Source organism: Dendronephthya gigantea, unplaced genomic scaffold (genome assembly GCF_004324835.1).
Source record: "Dendronephthya gigantea isolate DGI-Jeju-01 unplaced genomic scaffold, DenGig_1.0 000010F, whole genome shotgun sequence".
NCBI classification, from domain to species: Eukaryota; Metazoa; Cnidaria; class Anthozoa; order Malacalcyonacea; family Nephtheidae; genus Dendronephthya; species Dendronephthya gigantea.
In genome coordinates, this window is record NW_021163020.1 from 284,693 (window position 1) to 307,072 (window position 22,380).

At 36.0% G+C, this 22,380-nt stretch overlaps 4 protein-coding genes across 6 annotated transcripts; 2 read left to right on the top strand and 2 right to left on the bottom strand.

The window, feature by feature from the left end:
- Nucleotides 1–272: 272 nt before the first annotated feature.
- LOC114518330 lies at nucleotides 273–2,157 on the top strand. Its single transcript, XM_028538306.1, has 4 exons — nucleotides 273–465; nucleotides 830–1,040; nucleotides 1,263–1,644; nucleotides 1,780–2,157. Exons 1-4 carry the CDS (start codon nucleotides 330–332, stop codon nucleotides 1,990–1,992), a joined length of 942 nt encoding a protein of 313 aa, XP_028394107.1. The 5' UTR covers nucleotides 273–329; the 3' UTR covers nucleotides 1,993–2,157.
- Nucleotides 2,158–2,292: 135 nt separating this feature from the next.
- Nucleotides 2,293–5,555, top strand: LOC114518093 (solute carrier family 2, facilitated glucose transporter member 1-like). Its single transcript, XM_028538010.1, has 12 exons — nucleotides 2,293–2,502; nucleotides 2,926–3,059; nucleotides 3,140–3,264; nucleotides 3,357–3,490; nucleotides 3,566–3,710; nucleotides 3,795–3,850; nucleotides 3,967–4,101; nucleotides 4,206–4,310; nucleotides 4,391–4,492; nucleotides 4,619–4,694; nucleotides 4,875–5,002; nucleotides 5,312–5,555. The coding sequence occupies exons 1-12, from the start codon at nucleotides 2,305–2,307 to the stop codon at nucleotides 5,486–5,488; spliced, it is 1,515 nt and encodes a 504-aa protein (XP_028393811.1). The 5' UTR covers nucleotides 2,293–2,304; the 3' UTR covers nucleotides 5,489–5,555.
- On the bottom strand, nucleotides 5,433–15,142 carry LOC114518091. 3 transcript variants are annotated; one of them, XM_028538009.1, is made up of 13 exons: nucleotides 14,765–15,142; nucleotides 14,050–14,593; nucleotides 9,695–9,859; nucleotides 9,026–9,367; nucleotides 8,845–8,936; nucleotides 8,628–8,754; nucleotides 8,364–8,516; nucleotides 8,137–8,240; nucleotides 7,984–8,060; nucleotides 7,865–7,907; nucleotides 7,653–7,763; nucleotides 7,438–7,517; nucleotides 5,433–7,363 (listed from the first exon to the last, which is right to left on the bottom strand). In XM_028538009.1, exons 2-13 carry the CDS (start codon nucleotides 14,290–14,292, stop codon nucleotides 5,778–5,780), a joined length of 3,123 nt encoding a protein of 1,040 aa, XP_028393810.1. In that variant the 5' UTR covers nucleotides 14,293–14,593; nucleotides 14,765–15,142; the 3' UTR covers nucleotides 5,433–5,777. The 3 variants fall into 3 exon arrangements, with proteins under 3 accessions (XP_028393810.1, XP_028393809.1, XP_028393808.1); XM_028538008.1 differs by having other exon boundaries at nucleotides 14,693–15,142; XM_028538007.1 differs by having other exon boundaries at nucleotides 14,050–15,142.
- Nucleotides 15,143–15,411: 269 nt separating this feature from the next.
- LOC114518433 lies at nucleotides 15,412–21,413 on the bottom strand. Its single transcript, XM_028538424.1, has 21 exons — nucleotides 20,584–21,413; nucleotides 20,051–20,475; nucleotides 19,531–19,964; nucleotides 19,314–19,450; nucleotides 19,146–19,239; nucleotides 18,889–19,061; nucleotides 18,563–18,671; nucleotides 18,157–18,252; nucleotides 17,934–18,079; nucleotides 17,756–17,849; nucleotides 17,594–17,671; nucleotides 17,390–17,488; nucleotides 17,176–17,239; nucleotides 17,072–17,106; nucleotides 16,909–16,998; nucleotides 16,761–16,824; nucleotides 16,483–16,670; nucleotides 16,276–16,407; nucleotides 16,037–16,117; nucleotides 15,834–15,927; nucleotides 15,412–15,755 (listed from the first exon to the last, which is right to left on the bottom strand). The coding sequence occupies exons 1-21, from the start codon at nucleotides 21,261–21,263 to the stop codon at nucleotides 15,601–15,603; spliced, it is 3,468 nt and encodes a 1,155-aa protein (XP_028394225.1). The 5' UTR covers nucleotides 21,264–21,413; the 3' UTR covers nucleotides 15,412–15,600.
- Nucleotides 21,414–22,380: the final 967 nt, after the last annotated feature.

A 22,380-nucleotide genomic window follows, 5' to 3' on the forward strand; every position in this document is an offset into this window, starting at 1 on the left:
TCAAAAAATTAAGAACATATTCGTCGTTCATTCTCTCATGCTTGGCTTGGTCTGATATGTAAATTTTAATATATTTACAAGCCGACACTGGTCATTAACAGAATATGATTCAGAACTGTATTACAGCCTAATTTTACGACTATATATTATCATCATATCAAAGCATTCTAACATTTCAGCTACTCAAGAGGAATAAGATGAAACTCTGTTGCCATATTTCTCTTCCCAAACGAGTAGACAAATTGCATGATCTCATTATAAGAACAGGTACTTGATTCGTGAAGTAAATCATCTCCAAGGAAGAATTATCTTCCTGAAATCCCTCAAAAATGAGGGTTCTTTCTGCTTTCCTCTTGATATTTCTCATCTCGGATGTTTGTGGTAGGAAGAAAAAATGGTTAAAACATCCCAATGTTGTTGTTTTTAAGAAAAACGCAGGAAAAGTGAAAGAAATTCCTACTGAAGGTGAAAGTCTTAAGAATTATCTTACTAGCATTACGTTTTCATCTTATTCGAGTTAATTCCTTTTGATTGACTTTACTAAACACGAATTTGTGAATTCGGGAAGAGTCCTACTGAAAAAATGAAAAAAAAACCCCACAAAAATCCATAGAATTACCATGGAAATCAAACAATATCTACACTATTGATTCGAGAGAGAGAGTACTTTTGATTTGGAAGTTTAAGTACGAGTGATTTGCTTTTGGTAATAGCTGACCTTTTTATATATGAAATACGTCATACTATCAGTCTAAATCAGTCGAGACATAATTCCTGAATGGTACGGTTGTAGTTCTTTATACGGGTGCTCTAAAATTTCCGTTTATAGAATTTACAGAAGAAAAGAGTCATCATCATCATCACCACAATGGCAAACACAATGACGCCAGAAAAAGTATAAAACACCGTCATCGTCTCAACTTTGGAAAAACAGACGCTCTGCCATATTCCTCGCCATTCAGCAGACCCTATAACTTTAACATGTATACAGATGGTCCATTTGGTTGGGGGCCTGCTCGACGCAGAAGAAACATTGACAGGTAAGGACAAGTCAGGATAAAACTGGACCCCCGTTCCTCTCCATCTGGGGACAAAAACACAGAAACAGTCCAGCCTTCTTCCATTGCATAAAACGGTACCTTTAAATGTAACATTTGCGGTAAAATATATAATGTCCACCCATGCCTTCCTAAAACAGTCGACTCAATATTTATTGCATGATATAATATCCTATTATACCAACTTAATCCATGTTTTTGCAGTTACAACACGTTTAAAAGAAGCCTATACCAACCTAGCTACGGTAACCAACAATATCAACAACAAGCGTACCAACCTGCAGCGTACGTGCAGTCTCCACGACAGCCTTACAATTATCAGGCAGCACAAAGTCGAGATACTCTAAGTCATGCGTCATCAACATACCCCCAACAGTCTCTGGCTAAACCTTTACAAAGGAAAGCACCACAAGTACAACAACCACAAGAGAGAACATGGGTGGATAAAATGGGTGTTACGTGGACTACAAGAAAAGTAAATGACTACAAATGGGGTGAACGGGAACCTGGGATAATGATGGATGAGTATGCAGGAGGACCATTTGGTTTTGATGATGTGAAAAGGAGTCATATACAGAGGGCAGAGGTAACTCTTCCTAGCTGAGGAACAAAGCCTCTGCAGTTAGTATGTTTCTTGAGATGAGTAGAAAGAGCTGCGTTATCAAGAGATGCAAATCTAAATTGTTTAATAGAGGGTTGCAAATGAATTTATTTTTTACAGTGGCAAAGACGATCAGGCATTCCTGGAACGAAAATTAGCCCCAGAAGTTGGGTTGACAAATTTGGCGTTCGATGGACGAATCAGAAGGTGAATGACTACAAATGGGGAGAGAGGGAACCTGGTGTGACAATGGATGAATACAACGGAGGGCCATTTGGGTGGAGTGATGTCAAAAGAAGTAAAATATACTTTCCTAACCGTCCCAGGAAATAGAGACTGATCTATAACTTATTTTATAAATATGTATAAACCTTTGATGGCATTATTTTCAATTACTCTTAAAGAATCATATTTGAAGCAAATATTGTTTATTGCATGCCTTGATCTTTAAGGCCTGTATAATTGTATGTTTATAATAAATGAATTATTTTTCACATATCCACTCGTCTCAAAATAACCTATATAAAAACGTCTTTACGAGTGTAAGGAATTTTAAGGAAATATAAGGAATTTCCGACTTTTAATTGAAAATTTGGTTCCACACTGGACTGGAGCAGCAACTGGAGTGCGTTTGTGGGAAGAAAGATGGAGAACTCTCAGGTTGAGAGCGAAGACGAAGATGATATATACAAAGAAAACGACGAAACAACACCACTAGCGAGCAAAATGTCAAAAGATTGTTATGGGATTACCCCTTGGCTATGCATAACGACACTTGTGTGCGTTTGTGGATCTTCTTACCAATTTGGTTACAACATCGCAGTTGTTAACGCCCCAGAAAATGTACGTCATTTTAAAATATATTTCATTTTCTAGCTAGAATTTTTGTCCACATTATTAAATACTTTCACGATTACAATTTTAAACACACACACAACTATAGCAAGGGTTTTTTGCCCGAGAAAAACCAATAATATAAACTTGCTTGACTGGCCGAGGCATGTAAACAAAGGTGAAAGGTTGAAGTGTAGCCTCTGCCCTCTGGGCTCTGGCAAATGTTTTCATATTAAGAATACAAATATTAATGATCGTGTGGGCTTTTACACATGATAAAGTTGGGAAAACTTGTTGTGGATTTAGTATTTATTTGATACTTGTTTCCTTTTTCTGTTTTTCTACTCATTCTCCGAAAGATACTTGTATCAAATTACATACGTGTTATACATTATTCAGAAATATTTAAATGAATTGAATGTCCGTTTGCAGGTAGTTAAAGAATATTTCTCAAGTCAAAATACGACAATGAGTGACTTTGTCTGGTCAACTGCGGTATCAATTACAGCTATTGGTGGATTGATAGGAGCAATGGTTGGGCCTGGTTTGGCTGATATGTTTGGGAGGTACATGTCGCACAAGAGTTTGCACAAGATTATCCGTAAAATATATACAACAGTTGTTTTTTCTATAAAATTTTGTTTAGAAAGAACACCCTTCTTTGGAATAACATAATTATTATTATTGGTTGCATAATTGTGTTCTTATGTCGTACGGCAACCTCAACCGCACTATTGATTATTGGAAGATTTATTATTGGAATTAATAATGGTAAGCATAATGCTTGCGTAAAAAAAAATATTAAATCATTGAGGCATGTAAGATTATCTAACATTGATGGAAATATATTTTTCAAACTATAGGCATCAATACTGTGGTTGTGCCAATATTTTTGTCAGAAATTTCACCAACACATCTCCGTGGGGCAATTGGTACATTGAACCAGTTTGGTATTGTTTTTGGCATGCTAATTGCATACATACTGGGCCTTCATCAGGTATATTTTTCTTCAAATCTTTGAGATGTATTTTTTGCTAAATAATATAACAAAGTATGTATTGTATATTTTTAGATACTGGGAAATTCAACAGGCTGGGCATACTTACTGTCACTAAGTATCATACCAGCTGTAATTCAGTTTGTCATCCTTCCTTGTTGCCCTCGGAGTCCTCGTTACCTCTTAATTAAATTAAATAAAGAATCTCTTGCTAGACAAGGTATTATTTAATTAAAATGCATGGCAAAGATTGCATTTCATTTCTTCTTATCTTCCAATTCAAATTGATCTGTCTTTGTATTAGAGTTGAGAAGACTTCAAGGGACATATAATATAGAGCAATCTATCAGTGAAATGAAGGTTTGTTCAATATCTACAACACCTGATATAGTTGTTAGTTAATACCTATTTCGACTGATTATGAATCACCATGTGCATTTTATTCACTTTTTCAAATATCTGTGTTTGCTTTTTAGCAAGAAAGAGAGAGTTCAGAATCTAGAGAAGGGACACTGACAATATTACAGCTTCTCAAATCCAAGTCATTAAGATATCCTCTTTTCTTGAGCATATTGCTTCAAATGTCACAACAGTTTAGTGGAATTAACAGCGTATGTATTATATATTCTTTCCTACTTGTATTTTTCATATATTCTACCTGGACAGTAAGAAGGGTTTGTGTCTTATCTAGTTCAATATTTAATTGAATTTGCAGGTTATGTATTATTCCACATCAACATTTAGAAAAGCTAATATCTCTAATCCTGACGAGGCAACCTGTGGAACAGGTGTTGTCTCCATAGTTATGGTTGCAATATCTGTAAGTTAACAAAGAATGGTTGCTCATTGAAACTAAAGTAGAACCAAGTTGTTCATATTTTATATTTGGTGTCTATGTAGGTGTTAATAATTGATCGTGTGGGGCGACGGACATTGATGCTTACTGGTTTAGGAGGAATGTTTCTATCCTATGGTGTAATCACCATTGGCTATGCCTTAGAGGTAGTATACATTTAACAGCATCTAACTATATAAGAAACACTAGAACTGTGCCATACACCCTGGCCTAGACTGGCTGAATTGAATTTTGTTCAGATAAATTGAATATAGTTTTCGTTACGAAATCAGGACGAGCATGATGACCTGAAATATGTCGCAGTTGTTTGTACGTTTGTGGTACTGTCCTTCTTCCAAATTGGACCAGGTTAGTTTTTGTTTAAAATTGTGATAATTATAATTCATATATAGAGCATAATATATTGAATTACCATTGTTGAATATATTTATTTAACGTCACAAAGCGCAAGCGGTTTTCTTGGCAACTTGGTGCTACTCACATAGGAAAATCAACGTCATTAATTTTACCTTCTCATTACTCATGCAGGATCAATACCATGGCTAATGACGGCAGAATTATTTTCACAAGGACCGAGACCTGCGGCTTCAAGCATTGCTGGATCAGTAAACTGGCTTTCAAACTTTATTGTGGCTGTCACGTTTCCTTCGATCCAGGTGAAACACACTATAAAGTTAACACACATGATGCGGCAAACACTAGACACAGAGGAGAGAGATGGAGTCCATCTCTCCTCTGTGCACTAGATAAAGCAAAGGAATAGACCTCATAATGACGTCAAACGCGGAAAGGCTGATGTTACACGATGTTTGATTGGCTCGTTAGTTTCGTGAAGCCAATCAAAATTTGTGTGACATTGGCATCCCGTGTTGACGTCAAAACGATAATTCATAGGATAGCGTTATGTTAATATGTTTGGTTATTTTCTCCGACCTCATAAAACGTTATATTTGACTATTTTCTAGGACTTATTATATCCATACGTGTTCATTGTGTATATGGTATTCATCGTGATATTATGGATTCTGATATACATCTATCTCCCTGAAACTAAAGGAAAAACATTTCAAGAAATATCACAAGAACTTCGTCGAAAATGCACACAATTTATTAATAGCGATGATGATTTGAACGATAATTAAATATATCTATTTGATAGCATACGTTTTTGAAAATTAATACATTACGCATTTAGAAACCTATGTCACATGCCATATGACTAGCCTCATTACCAGTCCTCAGGGTAATGTTTCCAGTTTCGTCTTCTTTAATCATTATTTACACAATATTTACATATCTCTTCCAAATGCCTATTTTTACTTCTGATAATGAACATTGTGAAGGAAGCTATCAATCAAATCTTTCATAATCTGAATTTGAATTTGCGATGTGTAACACCACTTACTGTTGGCAGAAACTTCATCGCGTCATCTAAACTGTTGTAACCAGGGTTGCACAGGTATAAGGCACGCTTTCCAGTTCACTACAAGGGTGTTTAATAGAATTGTTGGACAACGACCGAGTGTTGACTTCAGATGGCTGATGTTTATCGGATTGATTTTTTATTGAGCTATCATTGCTGACTGAACTACGTTTGCTTCTTCGATTACGTTGATCATTTCGCTGCTGATCAGGAGAAAACCTTCTCCACAAAACATCCTCGTCTTTTGTTATTTTGTTTGTGGCCTCAACGACAGGAAATGGTTCATTCTCTGAGCTTGTATCGTCGCGCAACTTGGCACAAATTGCATCTAAATCAGCGTAGTCTTTACTAATATTCACAAAGGAATCTTTACTGTTGCTTTCCTCTAAGATCGAATCTTCATCTTTCAAGGTATCTTCCTCGTCTAAATTTATCTTTTCAATAAATTGATCAGAAATCTCAGCGTACAAATGGGGGTCAAAATTCGATGGTATATCTTGCGACATGGGACATGAGTAATGTTCCTCCTCGAATACCTCATGTGATGGTCGAGGTGATGATGAGAGGTTCTTGGAAATATCAACATCGTGCGATCCACTAAATCGATGAACAGAAATTCGTTTCTCTGAACTGCGTCGTTTCTCAGGCAAGGGCGGGGGAATATCAGAAATGATTGCTTGTGGAACATTATAAATTTCAATATTCTCGTAAATTTCCTCGTTCATGATCTCGTCAGCATTTTTAGTTTCCCAATTTCTAGGGTCTGGAGTTTTTCCAAATTCTTGATCCAAAATAGGAGCCGATTTGCTCTCACTCAACAAAGACAAAGCAATTTCCTTCGCTAATGAAAGACTGTTTCTTTTGTGTTCTTTGTTTTTAATTCTGTTTTTCAAATCAACTTCAGGTAAGCTATGACAACGGCCACACCTTTGAAGATCGAATCCGTAATCTCTCGTGGGATGGTCGTATATTATTGGGTAATTCATATTTATGAAATTTAAACTGTCAGGTTTCTTTATATCCGGTTGGTTCATATACACAGATTCTGGAGAAGAGGACAGTAAAGGTCCCTCAGGGTCTTCTTGACCTGATACGCTTGAATGTCCCTGCATGTTCTCGTAGTTGGTCCCAGGTACTTCATTAATATTTTCATACGCGCTCTCCATATGAAAACCAGCTGATACCTTTCGTCTCATGTTGCCATTGTTAGAAATCATTCCTTGTTTGACCGGGAGAGCGGGTCGAATCTCGGACCCATTACTATATTCACACACGTCTTCGCGACCGCACCGCTGACCATGAGGATCAAACTGATTACTTGTGGTAGAAAGACGTCGTGAGTGTTGTTGGCCAGGGAAGAATGTTCCTGGGGTATTTACACCCGGGGATAACATTTGTCGGGAGCTCCAGCCCGGGATTGCAATGGGATTACTTCCAACCATTTGTTCGTAATCTTGAGACATCATCGTATCACGGTTGCTGTAATAACCAGAGTCTGCACAACTTCTTGGGCCAAGTGATAAAGAACTGCTATAGTTTGAACTGTCATGACTCATCAGTGAACACGTATCAATCTCACCGGTGTCTGCTTCAACTGCAAAAAATTATAAATATTAATGTAGGCTTACATTTCTTTCTGTATCGTTCGCTCGAGTTGTGAACACTTACTTTGATTTTCACCATCGGAATTATTGAGATAAATAAATTTCGTTGGTAAATTTAATGGGTAATGCTTCCCAGGAGCCAGTCTAACAAAGTAAATGATACAATATTTGAATTTTAAGAAATTTCTTCCTATGTCTTTACTTTCCTGTATCATTTATACTTCCTATTAGACGTTACTGTCCTCTGAATAACTTTCACATTATAGTTCCCCAACGTACCTTCCATCAGACATTATTGTCCCCCAGTTTGGTGTTTCGCCATTTCCACGATGCGCACAATGTGTGAATGAGTTACCCAGAGGTGGACTAATATCTTTCACTTTGGGAATCCTGATCAAAATTAAAACGATTGTTCAAGCTTGCTTCAAATTATTTCTCTACTCTAATTTACTCTGCGGAAAAATTATGCTGTGGTAAGAAGAGAATTTTACCTCGCACGTGAGGAACCTCTGTTCTTTGAAATACCACGAGTAACTATGATAAAAAATACAATCAGTTATGGCTGGCATTTCACCGGAAGAACCCTGGATATTTCTTTAACAGTGTTTACCTTGAGCAGTTGGAAAATAGCCAACCTCAGCTGTTCTCTTGTTCTGACCTTTACCAAACTCAGTTCCCAGCCTCGACCTAGAGAAATCAACGAAAATTTTGAATAAATCGTTCGCCAGAGTTTATAGAACGTACGAAGTCTCTCAGTACTTACTTCCACGTAACAACGGTTACTATATCACCAGATTTTGCCACAAGATTGCTTGGATTTGTCTCACTATCCAAATCAAAAAACAACGTCACATCCTCAGGAGCCGCCTGGAAAAATGAAAGTATAGAAAATAACTCATTATAATCAATTTATTATTTAGGCAATACGTCAGAAAACTCAATTGATCACCATGCAATAATCTCACTGAGAACAATAAACTACCATCTTACATTTTGCAATTTCTCCTTAATACATGAGAATTTCGAGCGATCTTTTGGATTAGGATCCCAACAATGTTCAATAAGAAGTGAATACAACTTGTCTGGACAATGATCAGGTTTTCCTGGTCGGCCATTGGCAGGTTCATCAATGATATCAAGAATCTATAACATTCAGAAATAAACGGCGAATTAAGACGCAGAGGATTTGCACAGGATTTACCGAATAACATTTCATACACTCAATTCCTGATACAGTGAAATGTTGGTTGATACCTGGGAACCACTCAAGCCATCCCAAGGCTGTTTTCCATATGAAAACATTTCAATCACAGTTATACCAAACGCCCAAACATCGCTAGCGTGTGAAAACTCACGATTCTTAAGACATTCTGGTGCACACCTGTACAAGAAATATATCAGTTGGAATAAATGAGATTTAAAATCTGAACTAGTCAATGGATATGAAATGTACAAGATTCATTTAACACACCATGCTACGGCCACTTTCCCTGCGGGATTCATGACATAAATATCTTCTTCTGAAGACAAGGGTCGCATTAATCCAAAGTCACCAATTTTTACCTATAAAAATAATCTGTAATTATAACTAACTGCGTGCGAATTTACCGGAAACGATTTCTCCATTTTGCCATTATCATGGACAAGCTTACCTTATCATAAGAAGAAAGTAAAATATTCCTTGATGCCAGATCACGATGGACATATCTCTTTGACTCCAAGTAACTCATCCCAGATGCAATTTGCAAAACAAAATCATATAGCATTGAAATAAGAAATTTCTTAGGTTCATTTCTAAGCCTATCTTGTAGAGATCCCAGTATTGCCAACTCCATAACAAGCTTGATAGGGGTAGCGAGGACAATACCATACAAACGGATCACGTTGGGATCATCCAGGTCACTCATAGCACTCGCCTCACGCATAAAATTATCTTGCTCCTTTAGAAAAGCGTCCTTGTCGGAAAACTTGAGGCACTTTACGGCAACGGGAATCTAAAAAAAAACAATGATTAGTTTTTATTGAAGCCTTTTGAGGCGTTTTTAAAAATACTCGAATACGTCATCACCTTAACATAAAAAAAGGAAATATATTGCAAGCGATAACAATCCAACATTAATTAGATTACGAGGAACGGCTGATTTCACTTCTTATTATTTTAACACGCAATTGATATGCATCCAGGATTATCCCCAGTAAAGTGGTTGTAGAGTACTAAATGGATCTTCCTATTTATGACATTATCATTGAACCCTACCGAGAGTTGAAATTTAACCCTGACATAACGTGAAAAGATTGAGCCAAAGAAGAATAATGATTACCTTAGATCCTTTAGTTGGCGTCCACTCTCCTTTACTGACGACACCAAAAGCCCCATCACCCAATTCTCCAAGCAACTTAAGGGAGCTTTCGCTGATCAAACATGATTTACCTTGTGTATGCTTCACGGTACCAGATTGATTAGAACTTTCCTTCTTTTTTGATTTCTACGAAAATAATAAACAATGCAATTAATTTATCATTCTTTGAACAGTTTTTATTGCAAGGATTATTGTCATTATTGTAGACCACTATTATTCACATAAATCATGGTTCATCTCCGGGGTTGTCACTATCTGGATTTCTATTTCATATACTTGTAATACTTTTGAATCCAGGACAGGTTCGGTTTTACGCTATGCATTTTTGATAAATCTAAAAAATAAACTACAGAGATAAGTGAGATACCTGTGTCAACAGAAGTAGGAAATGAGAACAATTGATTTATTCTTGTCTCATTAGACTTATTGTGTTGTTAGAAGTATTGTATTACTGTCTAATGCGTCGTTTACTATATTTTTTTGAACGTGCATAGGCATAAAACAAAACAAAACATTGGCAGTCATCATAATTGAGGAAGCCCAAAAACGATTGTATTCGGTGGATTTCGTCCAATGTTTTGATTCAATTAACCTCAATTAAAAACACTTTACTTGCAGCTCACTTGGAGCTGATTAACTAGAAAAAAATGCCAACATTAATTATGCAAACAGCGACAGTATGTGTTTTGAAAGAAGCACTTGACAAGATACTTGTAAAACAATTAGTATGACGTATAGACTTTCTTAATATGGAAAGTGACAACTCTCACATGATAACCAGATTACAAAGTCCCTCTCCTAGCTACAGCCACAAACACGAATTAGATTATCAACTGCCCTTAAAGATTTGTGTCTATATTCATGAATATTATAATACCAACTTAGCATCAAGATGTTGGTATAACAACTGCCTAAAATAAACAAAATACTTGTATACTAACTCTCCTGACGAAGGCCCTCAGGTCGAAACGTCGAGAAGTGTTTTGTCTATTTTAGACAGTTGTTATACTACATTTGATGCTAAGTTGTTTGAAGACGCTGCCACGCTGCTCCCTGGTTATATTATAATACCAATATTGATTAATAACACCCTATTAGAGGATATTGTATCACGAGATCGTGCAAGAACCACTCCCAATATAAGAGCAAGAAACTTAACTGAAATAAACACTTAAAACGAAACAAAGTTTCTTTAGGAAAACTAGCGTTAACACCTGGGTGTAACCGTGATTAACACCAGCTTAATATTCCAAGAACTGTAAAATATGACAGTTTCGCTTATTTTTTCCCCTCATGGGCGGGACATACGTTTTTTATTGCATATGCCGTAGTAATTTACATCACAAAGACTTGATATTGATATCAAAATGTATATGTCTTAATGGTTCCGTCAGCGTTTACCAAGGGTGCTATCATGCACATAAATATTGAACCACTGAAACACGATATTACAGTTTCTCACGGGAACCAGTAATTTCAATATATCAGTTTCTATATAGCACAGCTCTAGACATGCACGATATTTTCAATGAACCGTTAGGTGATATGCACACATGCTTCATCTAATTACTTGCTAATATCTGCCGTTATATATCGTTGAAGGGAACGAGTTTACGTTGCCTGCAGTGAGAAACATTTCTCTAGAGAATTCTAAAATTAATTGCGTATCAAATTTCACTAAAAGATGTCATGCAGCTTCTTATTGCAATGGAACAATATATCGAGACTATATCAAAATCTTTCAACAATCACTAAAATAATGTACCAATCTTCTGATCAGTTTGGTCTATGTTCACTTCACACTATCCACTCTTTCATATTTTCAAACAGAAATATTAAGAAATATGTGGCAGAAGATAACACATGGACACCAACCTTTTCTAAATTTAACTTACTTTACGCTTCTTTTCCAAATTTAACTTACTTTACGGACTTTAATAAAGAAATAAAGCTTTTCTTACAATTTGTTTATAAATAAAAATTTTTCTGTCGGCAAGCACTTCAGTTTGTTACCAACTTCGACTAAAGCAATGCCGACATTAAGAACGGAAAACGAGATGGTCTAATATGGTTCGGTTTTCATGAAGTTATTACTTTTTCGGCATTGTTAAGAAATGTAAAGAAAGATGATACACATGTCAATTGGCAAGATTTCAAATCTCCACATTCAATGACTTTTCGGCAGAGCCGCTAAATCAACAACGATCCTTATCAAATGAAAACAAAGACGTTTAATAACTACAATATGAAATGTATCTAGAAAATATGTAAAAAATGCTCAATTTTAATTTTTGTGAGTGAAATTATGCATTCTGAGGTAAAAATAGTTAAATACTCGTAAACAACGAACTCATAAGGACGCTTCCGTGATTAATTAAGCTTGGAATAAGAACTAAATGCTAATTAAAGAGAAGGACCCGCGAACGGGTACGCAAAGAGTGGTTCAAAAGTCCTAATAATGGGTCAGGTTATCGTGACATGTTCAAGTAGGGAGAATATGGCAGGTTGTCAACTTGCTCTGGCGTTTAACAGACACACTTGAAGTATAGTAATATCTTGGCATAGCATAGTCTACAGGAAGACTATATATGCCAGCGTGTCATTGCTAAATATTAACTTCTATTGTTTCGATATACAAGTTAAGACCGGGGGGGTATCAATACAACCACTCTGAGGTAGTATGCTGGTGGAGCCTGTCTCATTAACACCCTTTACATACGAAACAAAATGAATTATTTTATCTAAGATTGCTGCTTTGACCACAGTGATACGTTACCTAGACTTACCTAGAGATGTCTAGGTAACGATATGACTGTGTTTATAGTGGAATCATTATTGATCTACATGGGATTTTCAGGAAATTGTTTAACATTTTGGCCCAGGATCTTTATTGTGAACAAAAATGTTAGTTATTTAAAAAAATGATTAAATCAATCCTGCATTATCCTCATATGTATATATGAGTTTCGCGCTCGTAGTTTTGATGTAAAAGCAATGATTAAAGATCACACTAAAACAACAAATGATATACGCTTAAAAAAGTTGGCACACGTGTCATTCTTCCAGAATAGACAAAGCAGCCTAATTTCAAATCATCTATCATCATAAACGAATAATACCTAGTTTAGACGCCTTTCAACAATACGTATTGGGCAGTTTCTCAACAACGAACATGATTTAACTAGTGTAGGCACCTAGGAGTCGAGAGACAAAACTGAAAAAACTCATAACAAAAATTCCTAATCAAGAATATCACTTTTTTTTTACGTACTTGAGGCGACATTGTTTGATATAAAGCAATGCTGGCCTGAAGTTTTCCTCGTATCATTGTTGTACTTTAACGACGTTTATGTTGAGAGTAGAAGGATCGTTTGTTCTACTGTTATAACATTTCATATAGTTTCTGGTCGTTAGTCATGGTTGTGTGATCTTGTTTAACTAGTAATGACTTTGTTGACTCTCATTTCGTAGCTACATTTATGAAATATAATACATATCATTCTCGGAAACACATCTCAGGGCATTTTATAATGATATTACGCGCGTTCATCTCGAAATGAAGAGGGGTTGTAGGATACAGAGATTGAGGGTTTTGAAATAGTTGAGTAGTTTTGTTATTGATATGAGTTGTTGGTCAAACGATGTTTTAAATTACTACACGAAACCACTAGCATTACAGAACTAAACCATGGATTAAAAGCATTTCATCTTTTTTAAACAATGTTTTATAAAGTTTTATAGAGTTAGATATCATCTTATACGAAAGAAACTTTTAGATCTAAAATCATTTGGCATGCTGTAATACTTGTTCTAAACAATCTCGTTACTTATCTTGCGTTGGTTGGCATGGCGAGATCATAAAATATTGATTCATTTATCTTAGGATGATTATTTTATCGTGAGAATAACCTTTGAGCGGTTATCGCTTGGGATCGTTTATTTATTGAAAGACTAAAATTCCACGACCACGAGTCATTGCTTCATCAAAGATCAAAGGGATAACCACCATGCCTTATGAAGATACAGCGAGCTATGCATGGACTTCAATGTCAATGCATAGATTTCCATGCATGGTTATATTTTAAGGGTCACTTTTGCGCCAAGTTCAGACGTAAGCGATGACAGCCTATTGTGATTATAGTATTCACACTTCCTTGTCAAGTTGACAATTCAGTTTCCTGTTAATATTTTAAGATAAGATAAAGTTTTGCACGAGAATAAAAAAATCCAATCAATCATTGAAGTTGCCAACATTTTGGATAAGATAACAGCAGTTCAATATAGGAATGAAAAACAATGTTTAAAGAATAACATACCCTTAAACTGAAGCGTGTCTTGCTGGCTTTCTTTCGTTCCTTCTTGTGTTTCTTAACGGCATCAAACAATCTTCTTTGCTCTGGTTTAGACATGTTAATATCATAGAGATCATTTTCTGTAACATGATCAAAATGCGAGATTCTCGTCAGATGCAACACTTTATCAATCTTCTCAAAGAACTGTTCCAACTGAATCTTTTGCAGGAACTCGTAAAGATCCACTTCCAAATCACGTTCTGCCATCTTTAAGTGAAGTGTGTCTCGGACAAATGAATTCTTAAGATGTTGAAAACAATATCCCGCGTTTTAGACTCCAGCTGATCGTATTGTTCAGAAAGACGGCGGCTCATATTACTCTAAACTTGTAGTAAGCAATCCATCAGTTTCGAATGACCTAACTATAACAAGCACCTAATACTAAAGTATAAAAGACACGTCTGATATGCCCAATACGTCAATACGTTTCACTTCTGATTGCCAAATCACTGTTTATTTTAATTTTAATAATATTGGAAACGCGGGCTTTGTAGTATTCAAATTCCACCTAGAGAGAAAACATAGTTTGGTCAGTGATAGCGTCTTGGTATCATCTTTATCGCTACTTCTAGCGAGACAAAAATACAATATAAATTATTGAGGATACCTTGCAAGGTTATAAGAACATCCCACATTCAAGTCAAGTGAACAAAATGCGACAACATAACTGCAAACTCACAATGTAAATTCTTTGATAACTTTTCCACCGCCACGATAGAATGTGAAGTGATTGTCAAAGCCGAGCTCCGGTATTTCTTTTATAATCGTATGACTTAATTCCGGAGAGTAGCCATGGTAACGCTTCAACGTCATCACCTCCAAAACTTTCACTCTCAAAAACATTTTAGCCATTTGGAAATGTGAAAAGCCATTGTTGAAATAAATATTTTATACATAGCAACGACGTAACACTCTGCAAGCGATCAAATCACGGGCAAATCTCGCTAGCACACGGTATGATATACTGATACGCACACGCAATGTGGGAAGGAAGCTGTCACGTTTTTCATACCCACGTCAAAGAGAATACCTTTTGTATGTTATCTTTGTGAAATGTGAAAAATAGAATGCATTTTTTGCCAATTCATGGCGATATTTATATATTGCAATGAATTTGTTAAATTCCGAATTTGGAAACTGGTTTTCCTTTAGCGCGTATTAAGAGCATGCAAGAGTAAAGCATCCTATATTTGCGTTGACGATCAAACCGTCTACATCAATTGCGTTTGCTTAGGATCGCTTGATCAGAAAGTTTCAGTCCACTTAAACTAAACTTCAATTCACAACAATTATTTTAATTACTTTTCAACATTAACACGATTTAGCGAGTTCAAAATAACTTGATTTAAAACAGATCGTTCTGTTGGTCGATTTTATCAATAGTTCCTCTCAATAAGTTACTGCAATCATTCCGAGTATCAATCTCGTCCCAGTGCTTCACACTAACGGCCACAAAGAGTCCACCATCTTCACAGCGGTAATCTGTCATTGACGCACACAGACAAACGGCGTAGCTTACCTTGGATGGATTTGGTTGGATAATCCTTTACTCGTCTCATTCTCACAACACTTCACAAGATACGGGAGGAAAAATGCAAAGTTACCATCCTCCGGTAGTAGGGACAAAAATACGGTGGGAGTTGTGCACTTCGATAAAATTACCAAGGTCTCTAAATAGTATGAAAGATCCATATTAAAAAAAAGACAACTACAAGATAATTCTATCGTTGATTGAGCGAAGACTGTACCTTTTAAAATTTCTATCAAGTTTTCAGTATGGTTGCTCGAAACCTCTTTTTCAGTACAAATTTTTTGTGTAAGAACGTCCAGAACGCACCGCCACTAAAAACAAGTAATATAGATAAATGATTTCTACATATGAATGAAGAACGGGGTAGCCATCATTTGGTGATAATTTTAAGTAGCTTTAGTCTATATTCACAGCATCTACCTTTGTGTAACTCTCTCCAAAATATTGTTTTGCATATGACAGTATAGTCCACGAATCTATTAACAACAATGTCTCCACAGCCTGGACAAGAAAATAAAATTAATAAAAAAATTTTTCGCCCTGTTTTCAGTCAAAGTTCTGTTAGACCAGGACCGTCCATTGTAGTGAAGATGGATGGAGTTCTCTTATATTACTAACGTGATTCTTAAACGATTGTTCTTGCAAGAAATGGCAAATACCTTCTGATATTCACCAATAAGAGGGAGACATAATAATGTTATTGATATTTCCCCGGCTACAGATTTTCCAATCAAGTTGTTGATAATGGAACTTCCCAAGTCTCGATCACAATATCTTGAACATAATATTGACTGAAAGAAAGTGGTTAAAAACCATGTCATTACACACTTGAGCTACAAGAAACTGTAGTCAGTCTAATCATTCACCTGCAGTTTAAGAAGTATTTCCCAGCAACAGCAGCAAGTACAAGATGATGCAGTACCAGTCCCAGCTGCGATAACCTGGTTACTACGATCTCTTGAGAATCCTGGAAACTTACGTCCTACTTTCAAGGGTGTAGATGATACCATGTTTGCCCGCATAATCGGGCAGTCCTTTGGTTCTGCAATATTACCTGGTGAATGCGTACAATGATATGTATTAGTTCCCATGCAGAAACAATTTTTTATTAAAGAGCTTCCTATCTCTCTGAGTTAAAACTTACCATTGAATGGAGGAAGCTTGTCCAACCAAGAAAAACGTTTAGCAAAATGGCCTGAACCTCTGGGCTATTAATATTTTAAAAGTTATAACTTAATGAAAAATTCATACATAAAAAAGAGTTCATCGTGAAGGAAGATACATTTACTTACAATATGAAAATGAGGTAATCTTATTAACCCCCGTTCTTGGGTTGAAGATTTTTGAGAAAGTTTCTTTAAATAAATATCAACGAGGTATTCCTGTTGGGAGGGTTGATAAAATAATCATGGCGGTTAAATTGAATGAAACAGTATATTTCAATATTGTACTCACTCTAGCTTCTTTAAATGACTTTGTTCCTCTTGAGTCTGAAAGAATGAGAAGGAATCTAGTCTGAATATCGCTTGAAACATTTCTAAAACGATAAATTTCCGTACCATTCAGTAAAAGCTCCAAGAATTGTATCAGATGATTGTTGTTATGTCTTTTAACATCTTTACCCTGAAATTCAAAAAGTTTGTGGTGACAGGTGAAATGCACGTTTTAGAGCTCAGTTCAAGGAAATATGAAAATATCTCAAGGTATATAGGACAAGGTATCCAGCAATGAATACGAGTTCCGTACTGAGCTCTGTAGCATGGTTACACCTACCAAAAGTAGATCAACCGTGTTTTTTAATAAGATCAAATTCCTGAGATGAAGAGAAACCAATGCTTTGATGAAAACCTCCGGAAGACGTCGTCTAAGAAGCTGAAAAATCACGAACGTTAAAGCTGTGAAAACTTTCCATTCAATCAGGTAGCAAGCAAACATGCAAGCTCCTCTCACAACACAATTCTATGAAAGTTTGTTCACCTGTCCCAGTGGAGTCAATGATTCGTCTTTACAGTAAAGTATGTAGTGATGCTTCACGCAAATCTCAGCTAAGTTTTCCTAAAGAGAAGACAGTTAAGAATAGAATGCATTAATTTCTTCCTCGTGAGCAATAACATTGCAAACATGGTTCATAAATCTCACCTTGGTTAAACTCAACAGCTCTTCAACTGCCTCATCTAATGAACATGTTTTCAAATATACAATCGCTAACGCTAAATGGTCTTCTGTACTGAAACTAAAATGATTGATATCGTGAAAAAGATACCTTTATTTGGATTATAACTGAGATAGCTATCTAGAGTAGCTATCATCACCTAACCTATATGTCTTCGTCTTCTTCAATTTTATCAAAATTTTGATGGCGACCTCTGATGTGTATCCTTCAATGAGAGGTCTCAGAATGAGGGTTGAGAGTCGTGAACAGTCTGCATTGCTATAAATATACAGCACTTTATCTGCGGTTGCCTATGGGATCATAAGATAGAAATCGTTTACTGAATGTCCGTCATGATTCAAAGTCCCGGGATCTGTGGTATTCGTACCTGATGTAAGGAAAGACATGTTTTATTTGGATTATTTTTGAAGAAGAAATAATTCAGGTAACACAGGAGACCTTTTCCAAACGTCTTCTCTTTTAACTAAAGTGAAAATCGTAAAACATTGATCAAATATATGTTCCGTACAGACAAACCTTTCTGAAGAAATATATTATCCGTCTTATAAGAACATTCCCTTTCCTGAGAAGTTCCTCGTCAGGAGAGTCAGTATGATACCTTATCCCGGATGAAGACTCCAGGTGCAAACGACGGGATCATTTTCTCAATCATTTTTTCTCAAGTATTTACTCACAGATACGTGGTTATATTGAAAAGTATTTAAATATTGATGACTTTACATTGTCGTCAGGAATACTTCAAATACCAGGTAATAAGAAACGTGAAACATCACCTTGTCAACATCAACTGGATTATCCACGAGCTCATCAAGAATTTCTTCAATGGAAAGATTCGCCATATTGTAGTACAAAACAACATCTTCTAAGTCATCAGCTGCATATCTGGAAGGAAATTTTGCTTTATGAAAGCTGTTACCACGCGTTGAAAAAGACTAAAAAAGATCAGCGAGTATCTTTGCTTATTCGAATGTTTACCCCTAATCACACCAGAGTTTGCGGGACTATTGTCTATATTGAAACTTCGCGTTGTTGATGGAGGGAACATTTGCTTTAGTGAGAAGCGAAATCTTCTGACACAGAGTTGAACGGTTTGACTGACCTTGCATAGAAGTGTCCAATACTTTTAACAGAGTTTTTCAAAATCAACATCAAGGATTGCCGTTCCACATCAGAGGAGTTACCAACTTGAAATTGACTTCTTAATATGAAATGTTTCTCTTTTAACAATCTCAAATCTGCTGTTAGAGTTTCTGATCTTTCTGTTAAACTTTCCTATAAACAAAATAGTTAAACTCTTGGATACAGGAAGACACTGGGTTTATTAGACTGCAGTATCTCTATAAAACAACAACCTACCATCTTATGATAAAGATCACACATATCCATTGCTTCAAGAGCATGCAACGTCCAATCCTTCGTTGCATTCTCATCTTTTTTCTTTGACTTTTTGCTGTCAAAAATTAACAAAGATTAACCTTTCCTTGATATTCAACCATAGAAGTGTCTTCTGTAAAAACTTCTAACCTATGTCTTTGATAAGATGAGCTTGTAGTTATATCAGTTAACAGCAATATTCTTGAACCAGCTGCAAACATGGAGAACAGTCCTGGAAACTGATGAACTCCAATCATACACAGATCAACAGAGGGTGTCGGGCATGGCTAAAAAATAGGAACATTTTGCCTCAAGTTTTTGTCCATAACCTCCTGTGGAAAAGAAAAATAGAATACATTGCACTAACCTTTTGCAGAATTTCTAAGTCATATACAGGGAATCCAAAATGAGTAAATTTATTTTCATTAAAAGATTTGACATTTTCATCATGGTTGCTAACCAAACTAGTATTGTCAGTTGATAGAAGATCACCATCTGTTGTTCCATTACTAACACTCTCATCTATATTTAGTTTATCTTCAATTTCTAATGGGTGCATTGTTCTAAGGTGTTTTGCAACAGCAGAATAAATTGGGATGACATAAGTTGTAAGCTCTTGGCTAGTGGATGTATACAATAGATTATTACAAATTGTAGCACTTGTTATTTCAGCAGTGTAGGTACAATTTGTCAGGAATTCTGTTTTACTAAAAACGTTGTATATGAAACCTTGTTTAGATGTGGAGACAAAACAAATCATTCCAGATAGTTGAGGCAATGGTTTTTTATTTTCATCAAAAACTATAAAATGAAAATAAGAGATAAATTTCCCAAAAGGTTTATTTGATTGCCTACGTACTACTTATTGCTTATAATACCCAACCTACCACTGGTGTAGAAAGGCACCAATTGCAATGAGTGAAGTTCTTTTGTAGAATCAGCATCACTTTCCATCAAATCAAAATATCGATACAACATGGTAACACTTTCAACACTAATGAATGGAGCTTGGACTTTGATTGGGTGACCATGAACTGTTTTTACTGGGCCCAAGACCTCACAGGCATCCTTAGAATAATCTATGTACGGAACTTCATCTTTCAAAGAAGCAAGATCAATCCAACATGACTTGCCATCCTTGTCTTCTTCACTCCACTCATCTGTTCTCAAAATTGATTCCCATGACATTGATAATTCCGTACTTGTATTTTGATAGTTTTCAAATGACCATACAACAAAATTCTCATCAAAAACTTCTCTTTGACAACTGCTTGGTAATGACATTTCTTGTGAAAGATGCTGCTCCGTTTCTCTGCATAACAAAGAAATTTCCTTAAATCATTCACTAAATACTCTTATCATCCTATAAAATGTTTTTCATCTGATTTTTAACTATGTATTTCCTAAAAAACTAACTCACCTATCACGCCCAACATTTTCCAAAGGTGGTTTTAAACCATCAGGCAAGGTAACTTGCAAAACTCGTAATTCACAGTCTGATGTGATTGCTATAAATTGCTCACAAATGACCACTTTAAATATGGAAAATCCTACTTCAACCATATACAGTTTTTGAAAATCAAATGGACACTCTACACAGCGGCTATAAACTAATACTGTTGTTTCAGTACCAACTGCAATATTTGTAGTGACTGGACAACTAGAGAGGGTATTAACTGAGGATCTGGTTTGCATTTCAACCACAGTCAAAGCATATGGTTCCAATGAATAACTTTGAGCAAGTGAAAAGCCACACTGTAGAACTTTTGTCTTATGGTTTGCAAACTCTTCCCTCCATTTAGACCAATTAAAATAAACTCTAGCTGTAAAATTATTAGGTTTATCCTTCCTTGTAATTTCTCTAGTAAATACGAAATTTCCAATATCATTAAAAATCATGTCTGTTGCGACAGACACCAACGGAAATTGGCAAAGCAAAGGAAAACCATCCTCTGAAACTGAATAAACATATACATGACCCTTGACAGTGCAGATAAATACCATATCTTTTGCAATGGAATATCCTGTCGTGCTTGGCTCATATGCATCAGAAAATATCTTTTGATCTTTGAAACTGTGGCACATAAGAACACGTACCATTTTGAGCAAGAACGGTCAATGTGCAGCAAGAACTACCATGGAATGTTCAAATATAGATAGACTTCGCCGCCATCTTTCGCCAGAATTTTGATATAGTCCAGTGGTCAGCACTTTTCCTTTAGAGGGGAGGCTGGGAGGGGAGGGGAGGCCAGGCCAGGGAGTGACCCAACCAAAACCAACACCGTCATATTATAGTTAGTAAAAGAAATAAAGAAGAATAAAATAGAAAAATAGAACTGAATCAACGAAGATAAAAATAAAAACTTGTGAAATAAATACATACAATTTAGGCCCAAATTGTACCGGGGAATCAAGCGGCTGTACTAAACAAAAAATTAACAAAACATTTTAACAAACTAAGCCGTTCAGTCATTTATATTGAGTTTCCTTTCGAGAATGATGACTATTTTGACGTTAAAAATCAGCAAGGATTGTTTCAAAACACTAAAATTTCTAAAAGAATATCAAAACACTAAAATTTCTCGCTAAAAACACTTAAAAAACGTTTAGGCGTTTAAATCTTGACATTTCCTAGCGTGTGCCTTATTTGTCGTTTTCTATGCATATACTTGTTAGGGACCGCCCCTCGAGACCAGGAAAAGCTTAAATACGTTAAATTTATCTTCGCTCTCAGGGCTAGCCACTGTAGCTGATTCGTCTATGACGCTAGGCTTGTGGCGATGCATACTCTGTTTCTCACTGAGACGTAACGGTTAGGTGCACATACATCATGGTCTGGGGGCCGTAGTGCATCTCCCCCTTTGACGGCCGTTAAGATGTGAGTTATGGGGGGGAGTTCTTCCTATAGCAACCGCCTTGCACCTTTCGTAGTTGTAACTATGCTGAATATTGCAGCCGGTTGTATAACCAGGTTAGATTGTGGCATAGGCTGGATGATCTCTTTTGGGTGTTTTTCCCAAAATTTTTTTTTGGCATGCTTTCCAAATTTTTCTTTTACATACAAAAAAATACTGGTATTAAACATATATGCAACGGATATGGTTCGAAAAAAAAATTATATCGACAAAAACCACCATAATTAACCCCTGAATACTCTCCCCAGTCTTTGCATGGCTGAGTTTCTGAATTAAACAATACTAGAGATCATCCATAAACA

Excerpts from the sequence above, each read along its gene's own strand:
- LOC114518093 (XM_028538010.1), top strand. The coding sequence starts at position 2,305 with ATGGAGAACTCTCAGGTTGAGAGCGAAGACGAAGATGATATATACAAA. Across the intron at positions 3,265-3,356 it reads TATTATTGGAATTAATAATG|GCATCAATACTGTGGTTGTG; the intron begins GTAAGCATAATG and ends TTCAAACTATAG. Across the intron at positions 4,695-4,874 it reads CTTCTTCCAAATTGGACCAG|GATCAATACCATGGCTAATG; the intron begins GTTAGTTTTTGT and ends TTACTCATGCAG.
- LOC114518433 (XM_028538424.1), bottom strand. The coding sequence starts at position 21,263 with ATGGTACGTGTTCTTATGTGCCACAGTTTCAAAGATCAAAAGATATTT. Across the intron at positions 17,240-17,389 it reads ACACGGTTGATCTACTTTTG|GGTAAAGATGTTAAAAGACA; the intron begins GTAGGTGTAACC and ends TTTGAATTTCAG. Across the intron at positions 16,408-16,482 it reads AAATACTTCTTAAACTGCAG|TCAATATTATGTTCAAGATA; the intron begins GTGAATGATTAG and ends ACTTTCTTTCAG.
- LOC114518091 (XM_028538009.1), bottom strand. The coding sequence starts at position 14,292 with ATGGCAGAACGTGATTTGGAAGTGGATCTTTACGAGTTCCTGCAAAAG. Across the intron at positions 9,368-9,694 it reads CGCCAACTAAAGGATCTAAG|ATTCCCGTTGCCGTAAAGTG; the intron begins GTAATCATTATT and ends GTTTTTTTTTAG. Across the intron at positions 8,517-8,627 it reads ATGGCTTGAGTGGTTCCCAG|ATTCTTGATATCATTGATGA; the intron begins GTATCAACCAAC and ends TGAATGTTATAG.
- LOC114518330 (XM_028538306.1), top strand. The coding sequence starts at position 330 with ATGAGGGTTCTTTCTGCTTTCCTCTTGATATTTCTCATCTCGGATGTT. Across the intron at positions 1,041-1,262 it reads CGCAGAAGAAACATTGACAG|TTACAACACGTTTAAAAGAA; the intron begins GTAAGGACAAGT and ends ATGTTTTTGCAG. Across the intron at positions 1,645-1,779 it reads GTCATATACAGAGGGCAGAG|TGGCAAAGACGATCAGGCAT; the intron begins GTAACTCTTCCT and ends TATTTTTTACAG.